The following is a 14,827-nucleotide window of genomic DNA, read 5'->3' on the forward strand; positions in this document are numbered from 1 at the left end:
ACCAGTCACAAGCAGCAGCGCCCACGCAATCTACCTGAAATACAAATCTATCTGCTCCCCTTTGGGAGTTAACAGAGGGAAACCTCACCAAAGTGGAGGGGGGAGAGCAGAAGGAGTAGCACCGTCCCATCAGTTACAGACCCTGACAGGACAGAACCCTCCATCAGGCAACAGGGAGAGATGCACATCGCACCCCCTACAAGAAACCCGCCACCCTGCAACTCAGTCAGTGAGCAACAGTCACCCACGTGAACTCCTGCCTTTCCCTAAGGGGCTTCCGTTCAAAGAGACCCCTCCCACGCCCTCCTTCTCGGTGCAATGAAGGTCCTCTCCGTCCCCGGCTACGCCAGCCCCCAGCGTGGGCCACAGCTCCCTCCCCGGAACTGCAATTCTCTGCTGTGACGGATAAACCCACCTTGCTGGTAAAACAAACGGCTGTTTTATTTTTAAGGTCAATGCCCCCTCCCCCCCGAGAGCCATCCGCTGGGCACGGAATACGACACGCTCGCCCACAAGGCCCTGCTCAACCTGAACGCGGCCGACCTCTCCGCCGGCGCTCACTGCTCTGGGTACCCAGCGGAGTGCCAGACCGCGGCCCGTCCTGCGCTCACAGCAAGCCTGCGAGGTGGGAACAGTCCCACTTCGCAGGCGAGGTGGCTGCGGCTCAGGGATGTACCCTGCGAGGTCCCACAGCCATACGTGGAGCTGCGGTTCTACGTAGGTCGTTACCACCGCAAAAGCTCGGAACCTTCGGACCCAAAGCCTCTCGCACAAACGCCTGCACGTCTGCAGCGCAGCGACTCGCTGCCAGGCCCAGAATCAGACTGTCTCCCCTCCAACCCCGACTCCACCTGCCACCCCGGGCAAGGCACCGAAGCGCCCGCTGTCACAGCTCCTCGGCACAAAATCACAACAACACTGAGGGTTCCCGGAGCGTGCGCGGCACTCGGTAAGCGCTCGCCGCACTATTTCAGCTAAATGAGTATTCACCTTCAGAAGCAAGTCGAGCTCTCTCCGGAGCCCAGGTCCCCGCACCTCCTCCAGGAAGCCTCCCCCTCCACCCACCGCACCCATTTTTCTGTGAGCCTGGCACCACCTGTCCCTGAAGCCAGCCTTAGCCTCACCCTGCCTGGGGGCTGGTCTTTCCCCGCGCCTGCGCGCTCGCGCTGCCCTGTCCGCGCGACACTCACGGCGGGAGCACGCCGGCTTGGAAGGCACCGTTCACAAGGACCCGAGCCCACCCCCTGGCCCAGGTCCCCCGACCAGGCCCAGATCCCGGCCCACCCCTCTGCCCACGGCCAGACCCACCCCTGCCCAGGACCCTTGCCAGGCCCAACCCTCTGGCCAGGTCTCCTGGCCAGGCCCAAGCCCTCCCCCACCCCCGCCCCGCCCCGCCCAGGCCCAGGCGACTGCATCCTCGCGCCCTCCCACCGGCCCGCACCGGAGGAGGAAAAAGGGTTGAGGACGCGCTGAGGGCAGCTAAGACCTAGGACGGAAAAGTCGGGAGTGGGGGGCTCCAGGCCGAAAAGAAAAGGCTTCTCAAGGGCCCCGAAACGGGACGGGCCGCCCGGGAGGCGACAGTCCCAGCTCCAGCGGCGGCCGAACCCACCAGCGCCGCGGGCAGGACTCAGGGCGGGAGGGAAAGTCTCTGCCCGAGGCCGGCCGCGCTGGGGAACTGCCGACCGACCCCGTACCTGCGCTCCTCGACCTCCGCGTCTCTCTCGAGCTCCAGCAGGTCCAACTGCTTGGTCACGAAGCTCTCCACAGCCGCCGAGGCCATGGCCGCCGCCCGGCCGGGGCCCAGGGGAATTGAGGTCCAGCTGCCGCGCGGGGCGGAGTTTCCGGGCCGGACCCTGTGCGTCGACGCACAAGGTTCGAGCCGAGGCCGTTTCCGCTTCCGGCCGAAGTTGCGGGAAGATGGCGGCGGCCGTAACAACGCGGGCACTGAGGGTCTCCTTCAGGCGGCTGGTGTCCGCGTGCAGCGGCAGCGTCCTGAGAGGGTCAGGGCCCGGAGCAGGTGAGACCCTGGCGGCGGGGTGAGAAGAGGGAACGGGGCGTGCGGGTTCGTGTCCTCCCCGATGCCTTCGGTGTTGACCCCTTTCTTTGGTGCGCGAGTATAGTACTCGCTTTGCAGCTGGGGAAACCCGGGTTCGGATCCTGGTTCCTTTAGTTGGCGGCTTCGCTGCTGACGTCAGCTCTCCAGCTCGCTTCAGTGCCTGTGTTGCCGGGGGAGCAGACTGAGGCTCGGTTCGGACAGCTTAGGTGACTTGCCCAGGGTCACACGGCTGGGCGGTGGGACGAGAGTGATTCGTGATTCAGACGAGTCTGTCCGGCTGCGAGCTGTGCGGTACCGTGGCCCCGGCCTCGAGCCGCTCTATGGACCCTCCTGTGGCCTCCTCTGGAAACCGGTGGTGAACGTCCTTGCCGAATCTTAACCCCTTCGTCAAAAGCAGCAGCCTTGTTTTTATGAAGTTCAGAAAAGTTACGTTCGTCAAAAAGTGTATTTTTGCTTGAAATGATTGGCTTGCGTATTTGTGTATAGAAGTGTTTAATTGTGTTTTAAAACCAGGTCCAAATGTATGTTTGATATTAAAGAATTGTTTTGGTTTTTTTTAGATGTGGTAACAGTGCCTCCGTTGTGTGTAGTGTTTAGTAAGGATATTTATTTTTTATAGAAGTATGCTGGCGTCTTTACTGATTTAGCAATATACCTGTGACTTACTTAAAAATAATTGCCAAGTTGGGCCAGAGGAAGTGTGAATCAAAAATATCGGTCGTGAGTTGATAACTGGTGAGTCAGCTGCTGGAGGGCTCTAGGCTGATGATTCTGTTTTCTTTACTTTTGTGTGCTTGACGTTTTCCATTAGTGAAACTTGGGTTTAAGTAGGGAGGGATGTTTTCACAAAAGCAGTGGAAGTTACTATAGCCTGCCAACTTAAAACCACCTCTGGAATGCTGTGCTCGATTCCAGAACCCCACTTTCGGAAACACAAATAACGTGGAGTACAGAGAAGATGACCGAAGTGACAGGCAGATGGGACCTTGAAGAGTGAGAGAGGGAAACAGGATGGAAGACAAACCACAGTCCTTAGAGAGCTAAAGGACGACCCCCCTGGGAGAGAAAGGAGCACAATTGTTCCTTCTGGGGTCCAGGGCTAAGGCAGGACAGTAGCTCAGAGTTACAGGGAAGCAGATCAGGTACAGAAACTTTGCAGCTGAGCCTTCAGCAGTGGGGCGGCCCCCAGGAGAGGCACTGAGTCCCACGTCAGAGCATATTCCGACCGGGGCTTTATGTGCTGACAGAGTGGGCTTTCTTCATTCACCCACCATTTATTGAGCACCTTTTCTGGGTCAAGCAGGGGTGGGGAGGGGTGGAATACAGGAGTAATAAGCATAAATAAGCCCTGCTTTAATGGAACTGGCATTGTGGTGGGGGAGGGGGGGTGGCGAGACAGGCAGTGTCTAAAAATAAGTTACATAGTGTGTTAGAAGCCATTAAGTCTTATATAGAAAAATAAAGGGTGACGTGGGAGAGAGGGGGTCAGTTTTAAATAGGACAGTCAGGGAAGGCCTCTCTACTGAGATGCTGTTTGAATGGACACAAAGAGAAAATGGGGAAGGGGGCCCAGAGGAACAGCAGTCAAGGCACCCAGGCTTCAAGGCAGGCGCGTGCCTGGCACGTTATGGGAATGGCCAGGAAGCTGGAGTGGCGGATGCAGAATGAACAAGAGGTAGGGCATGAGAGATGGGCTGGGGGGTGGGGCGCATCATGCTGCCCACGCCCTGTAGGCCACTGTAAGGGCTTTGGCTTTTTCTCTGAATTAAACAGAAAGCTCTTGGAGAGTTTCAGCAAAATAGTGACAGGATCTGACCTAAGTTTTCATAGGATCACTTTAGCGGATGCAGAGAAAGGAGGTAATGGGGAAAACAGGGCGTTAGTAACAACTCAGGCAAGAGGTGGTGGTGGCCTGGAGGATGTAGGTGGGCAGAGCCTGGATCTCTTGAAGAGAGAGCCAGGAGGATTTGCTGATAGCTCTGAGGGTATGGGAGAGGAAAGGGTCAAGAGTGACTGAGATTTCTGGCCTGCACACTGGAAGGATGAAGATGCCATGGTGTGAGGTGGGGTGAAGAAGCAGGCGTGGGGGGTGGGGAGGATCTGGAGCCTTCATAGATTTTGAGATGCCTGCTAGAGTTGCGAGTGGTGATAGCAAATACACAAGTGGATCGTCATATCCAGGCTGCGGGTGTAAACCTGGGAGTCGCCAGTGTAGATGGGATATTTAAAGTCATTCCTCTGGGTGCAGACAGCAGAGGAATGGTCATAGAAAAAGAAGAGATAAAGCCGAAGGTCTAAACCCCAGGCACGGCGAGGTAATAGAGGAGAAACCAGCCCAAGACACCAATAATTGGGAACATTTGCTAACAGGTAATTATAGAAAGGTGAATTTCAGGAAATGTAAATCACAGCTCAATATAAAAAAAAAAATGCATCAGTAGATGCAAGAAATAGTTGACAAAAGTCAACATGCGTTCATAACAAAAACTCAGATAGATACAGATGAAATTTTTTTTTTTAAGATTTTATTTATTTGACAGAGAGAGATCACAAGTAGGCAGAGAGGCAGGCAGAGAGAGAGGAGGAAGCAGGCTCCCTGCCTAGCAGAGAGCCTGATGCGGGACTCGATCCCAGGACCCTGAGATCATGACCTGAGCTGAAGGCAGAGGCTTAACCCACTGAGCCACCCAGGCAGCCCAAAACTTTTATTTTTTTTAATTTAAGTTGGCTCCATGCCCAACATGGGGCTCGAAACAACGCTGAGATCAAGGGCCACATGCTCTATCATGTGAGCCAGCCAGGAGCCTCCACGAAGGAAATTTCAGGAACAGGACATCTTCCGACGAATGAATAAATAAACCATCGACAGTTCCTGAGTTGCCGTCCTCTGCTTCTCACTCCTAAGCTCTGCATTCTGGACCCTTCACTGGGTAGACCGTGATTGCCTTTGTCCCTTGGCGTATTAGTCGTCCGTCGCTGCAGAACAGGAGTTACCCCAAAACTTAGCAGCTTGAGATGACCAGCGTTTGTCGTGTGCACCATTTCCAATGGTTAGGAGTCCGGGGGCTGCTTAGCTGGATGGTTCTGGAACTCTCGTCAGCTGGGGCTGGACTTTCTGTTTCCAAGCTCATACTTTGGCCATGGGCAGGAGGCCTCCGTTCCAGTCTTAGAATTTAATCTCAGAAATGCCGTGCCCTTGGTGCACCTGGGTGGCTCAGTCAGTTAAGCACCTGCCTTCAGCTCAGGTCATGATCTCAGGGTCCTGGGATCGAGCCCCGCATCGGGCTCCTGGTCCATGGAGAGCCTGCTTCTTCCTCTCCCTCTCCCCCTGCCTGCTGCTCTGCCTATTTGTGCCCTCTCTCTATATCTCTGTCAAATAAATAAATAAAATCTTTAAAAAAAAAAAAAAAGTGCCCTGCCTTTCCTTCTGCCACATGCCATTGGCCACAGAAACCAGCTCCGTTCAGGAGTTGGGCTCCGCAGGCTGTCTCGGGGGGAACAGAGCTGGATCTGAACCTACCAGGCATGTGGCGGTCAAGGAACAGATCAGTGGGTGAGCGGTTCTGGTTTTCGGCGCTTTCCCGTGGTGTGATGAACACATCCCGGCACGCGCGAGCCCTAACTGGGCGCTGCTGTTCCAGCACTGCTGACCCTGGTCTTCCCGCAGGAACGTCGGGAGCCGCCGCACTGACACAGGCGCCCACAGAAGCAGTACTTGTGTTTTGCCTTTTGAAGAGCAGTGGCATTTCTTACCGGTGACGATCGCTGTTTCTTGTTCCTTCAGCTTCCCTGGGGTCTGCTTCCCGAAGGTTCGGTTCGCAGAGCACCGCAGTTCCAGAAGGGTAATACCGAGATGTGGGTTTGGGTGACTTTTCCTTTGTAGGACTGTCTTTCTCAAATCAAAATAGCAGATGCGTGGGTTTTCGAGAACATCTAAATTTTCTCTTAACTTTTTAATGGTATTTTTTTTTTAAAACCCTTGACATAAACGCGGACAGGACATTGAGTGTCCAGACAAATGTGCTGCTAGGCCTTATGCAGCTGATTTTGTTAAGGAAAGCTCATGGCTCCTAATTAGAGACTTCTGAGAAGATGGAATCACAGGAAGGTTGAATCAGAATTTTTAGGGAGAACTTAAATATCATTTGGAAGAAAAATCACACCCACTAGTAGGAATATCCAGGAGCAGTGGAGGATAGCAGTTAAGAATTAGGAAGCTCCTGGGCCCGCTCCTGGCCCCGCCCCTTGCCGGCCAGGGTCCTTGAGCTTTGTTTCCTGTCCCGCCAGATGGAGATGTTGTTAGTCTCTCTCCGGGGGGTTCTGTGCGCCTGCACTAGATTCCTCCATTTGAAGAGCTTAGGACAGCGCCTGGCAGTGACTTGTCGGGAGTGTTGGCATCGCAGGCCCAGAAGTGGGGAGATTCAGGGGGCTCACGTTTCTCAAAAAACAGAATCAGGTTATAGAGAGAGATCCTGAGGGGGAATGTCCGTTACTTTGCCCTTTCTTTCTCTTCCCCATGGAGTTCGGGTTTCCAGCTTCCGTTGTTTCGCCGTCTGTAGCAGGGGATGGCCAGACCCTGCGAGGAGGCCGGGGCTCCCCCGTCAGACCCTGTTCCTCCTTGTCCATCAGAGGTCCCCAGGCCACAGCTCAGGAGCGTGTTTCCAGGTGCTCTGAGCTGAGCGCAGTGGACGAGCTCCGTTCCGTTTCCTTGGCCGGTTGACGCCACGGCGCCCAGAGCTCCGCTGTGGTGAGCGCCTGCTGGCTCCCCGCACAGCACAGGGGCCCGGGGCCGGCTGCGGAAGCGGCCCTTCCCCGGCGAGCCGCCTTTGCTCCTTACAGGAGTTCTGCTGCAGAAAGACTGACCTCTCCCTCTGGCGGCAAACAGCAACAAAAGCTTTAAAATGGTTCTGAGTAACTGAATTCGATGTGGGTTCTCCCGAGCTCTCCCCTCTTTGTAGTCTTCAGAAATTCAAGGCCAAATGAGGGCAGGAAGTGAGACAGACCTTGCCTCCTCCTTTCGCCCGTGGGCTGCCCTCCATGCGCAGCTGAGTCCTCTGCTGCAGGACAGACAGACGAGTGACGGCCGTGCCATGGCCCCTGAACACGTCCCCATGCCAGCCAGTCCGCGCGGCCCTGGGGGCAGGTGCTTTTATGCCCATTTGCTCCGTGAAAGAAACTGGAGCGCAGAGTCGTGACGTGCTTGCCAAGGTCACGTTCACCTGGTGGCCGAGGCGGGGTTCAGTCCCGGGGCTCCTGTCTGGGCATGAAGGCCGAGCAGGCACCTGCCTGGTAGGAGTTAGGGGTCAGGGCGGACCAGCTGGGGGCAGAGCAGGGGTGTTCCTGTCGTGGGAGCCCTGCCCACGGAGCCCTGGAATGTCAGGGTGACGCGCAGGAGCCATGCTGGGAGGCAGAGAACCCATTGCCTGGCGGGGCGGGGAGTGTCGCATGGCCCGGGGGTAGTTATTCCTAGGAGGGACTCTTCTGGAACAAAATGGCTGGATTTCCCGTTTTGATTACTGAGGGATAAGTGGGTGTTTCTTGAAACACGGGGTCATGTGGGAGCTGTCCCCAGTGCCACCAGGGGGCGGGTCTGTACCAAAGAGTCCCATGTCGGACAGCGACGGCCCTCCGGCCTGAGCACAGCCATTTCTTACAGATTCTGAACTGTCTTTTCCCGCGGACGGGCCACACTTGCGTCACATGTGTTTTACAGATACGTTCCTGCAACATCGCTGAGTTCACCACCTTGGCCAGAAGTTGTCCTGCCAGACCCCGCTGTGGAGACCAGACGCCATGCAGGTAACACAGGTGGACGCCGGAGGGAGGGGTGGGGAGGAGGGCCTGTCCCCGGCCACAGAACAGGATCTCGCGTCTTCACATGCCCTGAGACCCAGCGTGGTGTGAACGCTTAGGCTCGTTTTTGCCACTGGACACATTTCGCAGATACTCCTGAGCACCCACCGAGGTCGAGGTGGGCAGTGCGAGCGAGGGAGCGGCCCTTGGTCCCTCTCCATCTCCCCGCTGTTGGCAGGATGCGGGGGAGGAAAGATTTCTCCACAGCCGGGGGAGCAGTGGGTGCTGGTGCTGCCCCAGGGGTTGGAGAAACTGTCCGGGTGCTGGGACACGAGGAGGGACAAGGTGGCCAGCCACCACTGCCGTGAGCGAGCACAGGGCTCCGTTTTCCTCACAAGGCTGGAGATGCAGGTCCACGTGGGGCGTCTTCCAGTTTTAGTTTGTTCTGTTTTTAAGAGATTTTACTTATTTATTTGATAAAGACAGCGAGAGAGGGGACACAAGCAGGGGGAGTGCAAGAGGGAGAAGCAGGCTTCCCACTGAGCGGGGAGCCTGATGCGGGGCTCGATCCCAGGACCTCGGGATCATGACCAGAGCCAAAGGCAGCCACTTAATGACTGAGCCCCCCAGGCGCCCCCATCTTCCAGGTTTAAAGTACCATTTGAGATGCGGTGCGAGATCAGCGGTGTTCTGCCCCTTCTCCGGCCACGGCTCTGGCCTGACTCTGCTTCAAGAACGAAAAGTGTGTGTTCCTCTCCAAGCGCCCAGCCCCAGGCCAGGCGGGGTGGGTCAGGGCTCATAGACGCTTACCAGACGGTGACCGGGGTGGGAGAGAGCGGGTTATGAGCCGAGGTGAGGCCGTGAGAGCCCAGAGCTGTGCGGGCAGCAGCTTGAAGGTAGAATCTAGCACGGGGGGCGGGGGTCATTCTAGCTTCTCCTGGTTTGCAGAAAGGCCTCTCCTTTCACTTGGCCAGTCCTCTGGCATTTTCTTAATAAAGACCGGGAATCCCGCAGGGTGAAGGTCTCCCCCAACCCCGCCCAGTCAGAGAGACCAAGCCAGGCACGCGGAGTGCTCAGGCCGGAGAACACGGGGCCGTGGGGCATTCCATGAGGTCTGGGGGACATGTGTCTTTAGGTGCCCCCCGTGCCAAGGAGCCCGTGCTCCTGGGAAGGGCAGGTTGAGCCCCAGCTGTGCAGAGAGGCACAGTGACAGCTGTCTCACCCACCCCCGCTGCCACTGGAGCTTGCCGTCCTACTGAGGGAGAGCAGAGGGCACAAGGCCTCATATGACCATCGCTGTGGGCCTGGGCTGCGTGGGGCCGCGTGGCTGCCATGCCCGGTGTGAGTGGCCGGCCGGCCCGCCACCATCTGGCTTTCTTCCCCACAGAGGTCGTGGGGAAGGTGAACGAGCTGATTGCCACGGGCCAGTATGGCCGGCTCTTTGCTGTGGTCCACTTCGCAAGCCAGCAGTGGAAAGTGACTTCTGAGGACCTGATTTTAATCAACAACAAATTAGACATCGCGTGTGGTGAGAGAATACGGCTGGAGAAGGTGAGACCATCCGCGTCTCGGCACAGTCACCAAATGTGCCCTCCTGCCCCTGGGCTCGTCCCCAGGAGGCTTTCTCGGGTCGGCGGGCGAAGGCGAGCAGAGCCGAGGGCAGGAGCACAGGTATCCCCCCCCCCCAGGCTGACCCCAACGCAGGAGACTTCCGTGCCGGAAAATACGTGTGCTGAGGTCCCACGTCTCGGGAACATTCTCCCGGAGAAGAGAATGAGCACCCCAGGTGCAGGCAGAGGGTTTTCAGGCGCACGGCCATGGAGAGCGCCTCGGCGGAGCGCTGCGCCGGTCGGATGGACGGCGGCTGCTCCCGAGGCGTCTGGCTGGCACTGCTGGGCCTCACCGGCCATTCCACGCCCTTGGTCTGCGAATCTAGCGTTTCCACCCACCACTTAAAATGCTTCCTGCTGTTTTGGGCGGCCTTTTTTTTTTTTTCCTCTTACTCTGTTTATAAAAGCGTATAAAGTCCAAGTTCTCGGGTGCCTGGGACGCGCAGTCAGTGAAGGGTCCGACTCTTGGTTTTGGCTCAGGTCACGGTCTCAGGGTCGCGGGATCGAGCCCCGCCTTGGGCTCCCCACTTGGCACAGGGTCTGCTTGGGACTTCTCCATCTGTGCACTCGCTCGAGCTCACTCTGACTCTCAAATAAAGCTTAAAATATATATTTACCCAAGTGTTCTGCACTAGCTTTCTATACCTTTCTTCTTTTGTGACTGCAGACTCTTTGAGTCTGTACACCAAGGGGAGCATTAAATGCCGTTTTGTTTTGTTTAAAGGTTTTATTTCTTTGTCAGAGTGCGCACGAGCAGGCAGAGCCGCAGGCAGAGAGAGAGAGAGAAGCAGGCTTCCCGCTGAGCAGGGAGGCCGATACGGGGCTCGATCCCAGGACCCTGAGACCATGACCTGAGCTGAAGGCAGCAGCTTAACTGGCTGAGCCACCCAGGCGCCCCTAAACTCTGTTTCTAAGATGGTGTCCTCCCAGCCTGCAGTCTGAGCTGCGAGCTGCGCTGACTGACCACATGGACTGCAAGAGCCACCAGAGCTCCCTTCTCCCAATGCCACAGGGGCTCTGTCGTGAGCTCCTCAGCAAGGGCTCGTTTACTGCATAACGTCTGAAGTAGGAGGGGGGCGCCTGGGGGGCTCAGTCGTTAGCGTCTGCCTTCAGCTCAGGTCATGGTCCCAGAGTCCTAGGATCGAGCCCCGCATCAGGCTCCCTGCTCGGCAGGAAGCGTGCTTCTCCCTCTCCCACTCCCCCTCTTCGTGTTCCCTCTCTCACTGTGTCTCTGTCTGTCAAATAAATAAAATCTTTAAAAATAAAATAAGTAGGACACTCGAGTGTATCTGAGAAGATTTACTAAAAGGACATTTTTTTTTAAGTTTGCTTTTTTTAGTAATCCCTACACCCCACGTGGGGCTTGAACTCACAGCCCCAAGATCAGGAGTCACGCATTCCACCAATTGAGCCGGCAGACGCCCCCCAAAAAGATAATGTTTTGAAACCTGTCGCATGAACAAAAACATTCTCGAAAGGACCACGTGATCCCGATTGCTTGTCCTCACTTAGGAGGTTGAGTGGCAGAGAACGCGTCAGCCTGAAAGTCACTGTGAGACGGTGTCTCGGTAATTTGTCGTCAGAGACCGCTGATGTCGCTATAAAGTACGCTTTGTCTGTCGATGTTTAGGTTTTATACGATCCGGTTTTTTTCTTTTTTTTTTTCTTTTTTTCTTTTTTTTTTTTTTTTTTTTTTTTTTTGTTGAAGATTTTATTTACTTGAGAGCAAGGGAGCATGAGGGAGAGAGGGTCAGAGGGAGAAGCAGGGTCCCCACTGAGCAGGGAGCCCAGTGCGGGGCTCGATCCCAGGACCCCGGATCATGACCATTAGCTGAAGGCAGACACTTAACTGACTGAGCCCCCCGGGCGCCCTGATCAGGTATTTTTCTTATCCGTAAAATTTAAGACGGCCTTCCAACACCTGCTAAAACACCGCTGCCCTCGCAGTGCAAAGATGTCTTCATCTGAGGCCACTCTTGGCCACGTCTGGCTGCGCCGAGGACGGTCTCTGGAACGTCCATGTGGACTTTCCCAGTCTTTAAAAGAACACACGTGAGCCTCCGTCTCGGCGGGGTCAGCAGTCGTGAACCGCCTCAGAGACGCCACGGTGTGGCTTTCCCGCATACATTGTACCTTCCAATAAAAAGTTAAAAAAAAAAAAAAAAAGGCCATCGTTGTTTGCACGGGACAGTTGACACTGTCCTCTGGGCGGGCGATCGGCGTGTCAAGTGCCCAGGGACAGCGGTCCTGGCTCTGCCATTGGGCCGGCACAGGAAGGTAGACCCAGCACTGGGGCCAGGGCTGGCTGCCTCCCCACCAGTTCGAATCCCGGGAAACGAGGAGGTGGCGGGTACCTTCTTCCCGCTCCGGTGTTTGCGCCCCTGACCTTCCCGGCACGTGGTGACGCGCCCGTTTCTTCCGCAGGTCCTGCTGGTCGGAGCTGACAACTTCACGTTGCTCGGCAAGCCGCTCCTCGGGTAACGCGCGCGCTTACGCGGGGCTTTGTCTGGGGCTCGCGCGGGCTGCGGGGGGAGGCCAGACAGGGGACGCCCGGGCCCAACTAGTGCTGCTGATTTATTACTGTGGGGCTTGTAAGATTTGTTGACAGACTACCTTGTTCTTCTCTTTTGTTCTTTTTTTTTTTTTCCCCTAAGTAAATACTACCTCCCCCACGTGGGGCTCGAACTCACAATCCCAGAATCAAGTCGTGTGGTCTTTTAACCGAGAGAGCCTAGGGCCCGTGTGCTGTTTTTTGGGGTTTTCTTAAAGGTTCTATTTATTTGTTTGACAGAGGTCACAAGTGGGCAGAGAGGCAGGCAGAGAGAGGGGGGATGCAGGATCGCCGCTGAGCAGAGAGCCCAATGCGGGGCTTGATCCCAGGACCCTGAGATCACGACCTGAGCCGAAGGCAGAGGCTTTAACCCACTGAGCCACCCAGGCGCCCCTGTTTTTTTATTATTATTATTAAATTACGGCTCACAGTATCATGTCTGTTCTCTGTACCTTACCAAGTGCAGACCTCCATTGGCCTAGTTACCCTCTGTCTCCTCCCAAAGTGATTACAATCTGATTGACCGGATTCCCCGAGCCAAGTGACATCCCCGTGACTGATTCATTTCATGACCAGAAGTTCACACCCCTTGATCCCCGTCCCCTCAGCCTTCGCCCCTTCCTTGTACACTGGGCTTGATCATGCTTCTTGGTGGTTTTTTTTTTTTTTTTTAAAGATTTTATTTATTTATTTGACAGAGAGAGATCACAAGTAGGCAGAGAGGCAGGCAGAGAGAGAGGGAGGGAAGCAGGCTCCCCGCTGAGCAGAGAGCCCAATGCGGGACTCGATCCCAGGACCCTGAGGTCATGACCTGAGCCAAAGGCAGCGGCTTAACCCACTGAGCCACCCAGGCACCCTACTTCTTGGTGGTTTTCAAAAAATATCTGCAGGGAGGACGTGCTACTTTTATAATTGGCAAAAAACAAAGTAAAGGTTTGTTTTGGAAATTCTTACATAAAGCATTAGATCGAAAACTAATCGAGAAGGTATGTCATTGATTATCTTTCTCCCTTCTAGAAAGGATCTCGTTCGTGTAGAGGCCACAGTCATTGAAAAGACAGAATCATGGCCAAAAATCAATATGAAATTTAAGAAAAGGAAAAACTACAAGAGGAAAAAAGGTAAGTTAGAGAAAGCGTGGCAGGTGTCATGTCCCCACCCTGCTCCGTCGGATGGTCCTGCGGCTGTTAGGGGTCCGGGGCCACTGGGATGCGCCAGCCACAGACATGGGGGAGAGAGCTCTGCCCCAGTACTCTGGGTCCAGTGTGGAGGGGCAGATGGAGGCCCGTCTTAACCAAGCCAGAGGTGTGGAGGGAGAGGGCCCCGGGAGCTTCAGGCCCTTGCCACAGCCTGACGCAGCTTGCCCGGGAGACGCGGACGCAGACACCAGAGGCAGCAGTCACGTCCCACACAGACTGGACAGAGAAACGGGACGTGGCGGTTGGCAGGGGGTCTTCTCAGCACAACGTCACCCAGAGAACGGGAACGAATCTTGGAGCAACACCCGACCTTGTGCCTCCGGGCACATATGTCCGTCCACACACGCTCGTACCCACACGTGTGTGTGACGGAACATGGGAGAGCGAGGAGAGGGAGCCCTCCAGGGGAGCAGGGGGGCCGGAAGATGGGGCCTGTTGGTTGATAGAGAAGGGAGAGCCAGAGGGGCCTGGGGGGCCGGGGTGGGGAGCGTGGGCTTCGGTGCATGCACGGTGTGGGGACGCCTCGGACGGCAGCTTGGCTGTCTGCAGGGCCGTCCCCGCAGGAGCTTCTGCTGGAAGTCACCTTGTGGAGGCTGCTCAAGGCTGGGCTCGTGGGCTGCAGTGGCTTGTCTGGGGAAACCTGTAGCCCTCACAGTCCTTGGTCACCACGGGAACTGCTGGCCTGAGCTACCAGTAGTGGGGAGTTAGTAAAATACCCTGACACCGTGGGGTGGCCTTTACCACAGGTCAGGTCCACAGGAGCCTCTCCTCTGCCCTCTGTCGCCCCTAGGCAGACCGGGGGTCTCACCGCACTCCGGGGGAAGGAGGGCCGGGCTGCTCCCAGCCTCCGAGGCCCCGGGTCTTAGAGCCTGTGCTGCTTCTGATGGGGGCTCACGGAGCACGGGGGGTCCCTCAGGAGGCCCTCATGGCACGTGGCCAGCAGGGCCCACACGGGGTCTGGGTGCCACCTGGGGAGGGCTGGTGCCAGGCTGACCTGCACTCACTCGCAAAGAGCAGGTGGTCCGGCAGCAGGGTCTCACCACAGCTCGTGAGCACGCCGGGTGCGGCCAAGCCGTGACCCTGCTCTCTCTCTCCCAGTGATCGTGAACCCGCAGACTGTCCTCCGGATAAACACCATCGAGATCACTCCACGTTTGTGCTGACCGTGAAGGCCATGTTTACAGAATATAAAAATAAACGCCTGTTTTCTGGAGACCGTGTTTCTGAGTTCTGATACAAAAAGTTTTGCATTCCTTTGGCGGTTGTTCGAACCTGAGCACCGCGTCTGAGAGCTTCCTTCCGTAAGCAGCGGGCTCCCTGAGCTGGAGGAGCTGGGATTTGGGAAGAGTGACAAGCACGGCCCTCCCAGGGCTGCAGACCGGAGCCTGCTCGGGAGACAAGGTCGTGTTCTGGGCTGCCCTCCACCGCACCGAAGGTGGCAGGGCCCAAGGGCGTGGTGCGGGGGGGGGGGGGGGGGGGGGGGGGGGCGCAGCTGGGACCCGGGAGCTAAGGCCAAGAGAAACACAGTCTGGATTCCGCTTCTGGTGGGGTGCACAAAGCCTGAGCAAAGCCCGCCTCTGAACGGACTGGTTGCTAGTGTTCTGCTCTTTTAAGAAGC

General features: G+C 56.4%; 2 protein-coding genes across 4 annotated transcripts in view; one reads left to right on the forward strand and one right to left on the reverse strand.

Annotated features, from left to right (window-relative positions):
• Window positions 1–1,829, reverse strand: part of LOC111149444 (immunoglobulin mu binding protein 2) — a 25,435-nt gene extending 23,606 nt beyond the window's left edge. For both annotated transcript variants that reach the window (XM_022506529.1, XM_022506528.1), the window contains exon 1: window positions 1,695–1,829. In XM_022506529.1, coding sequence (XP_022362237.1) covers window positions 1,695–1,780 — 86 coding nt within the window. In that variant the 5' untranslated portion in view covers window positions 1,781–1,829. The remainder of the gene's footprint in view (window positions 1–1,694) is intronic.
• Window positions 1,811–14,422, forward strand: LOC111149445 (mitochondrial ribosomal protein L21). Of its 2 annotated transcripts, XM_022506531.1 has the most exons (7): window positions 1,811–2,017; window positions 5,841–5,898; window positions 7,770–7,855; window positions 9,237–9,400; window positions 11,884–11,936; window positions 13,028–13,131; window positions 14,308–14,422. In XM_022506531.1, the coding sequence occupies exons 1-7, from the start codon at window positions 1,918–1,920 to the stop codon at window positions 14,370–14,372; spliced, it is 630 nt and encodes a 209-aa protein (XP_022362239.1). In that variant the 5' UTR covers window positions 1,811–1,917; the 3' UTR covers window positions 14,373–14,422. The 2 variants fall into 2 exon arrangements, with proteins under 2 accessions (XP_022362239.1, XP_022362238.1); XM_022506530.1 differs by lacking the exon at window positions 14,308–14,422 and having other exon boundaries at window positions 1,857–2,017; window positions 13,028–14,266.
• Window positions 14,423–14,827: the final 405 nt, after the last annotated feature.

Source organism: Enhydra lutris, unplaced genomic scaffold (genome assembly GCF_002288905.1).
Source record: "Enhydra lutris kenyoni isolate GAN:26980312 unplaced genomic scaffold, ASM228890v2 scaffoldscaffold22, whole genome shotgun sequence".
Taxonomy (NCBI): Eukaryota; Metazoa; Chordata; class Mammalia; order Carnivora; family Mustelidae; genus Enhydra; species Enhydra lutris.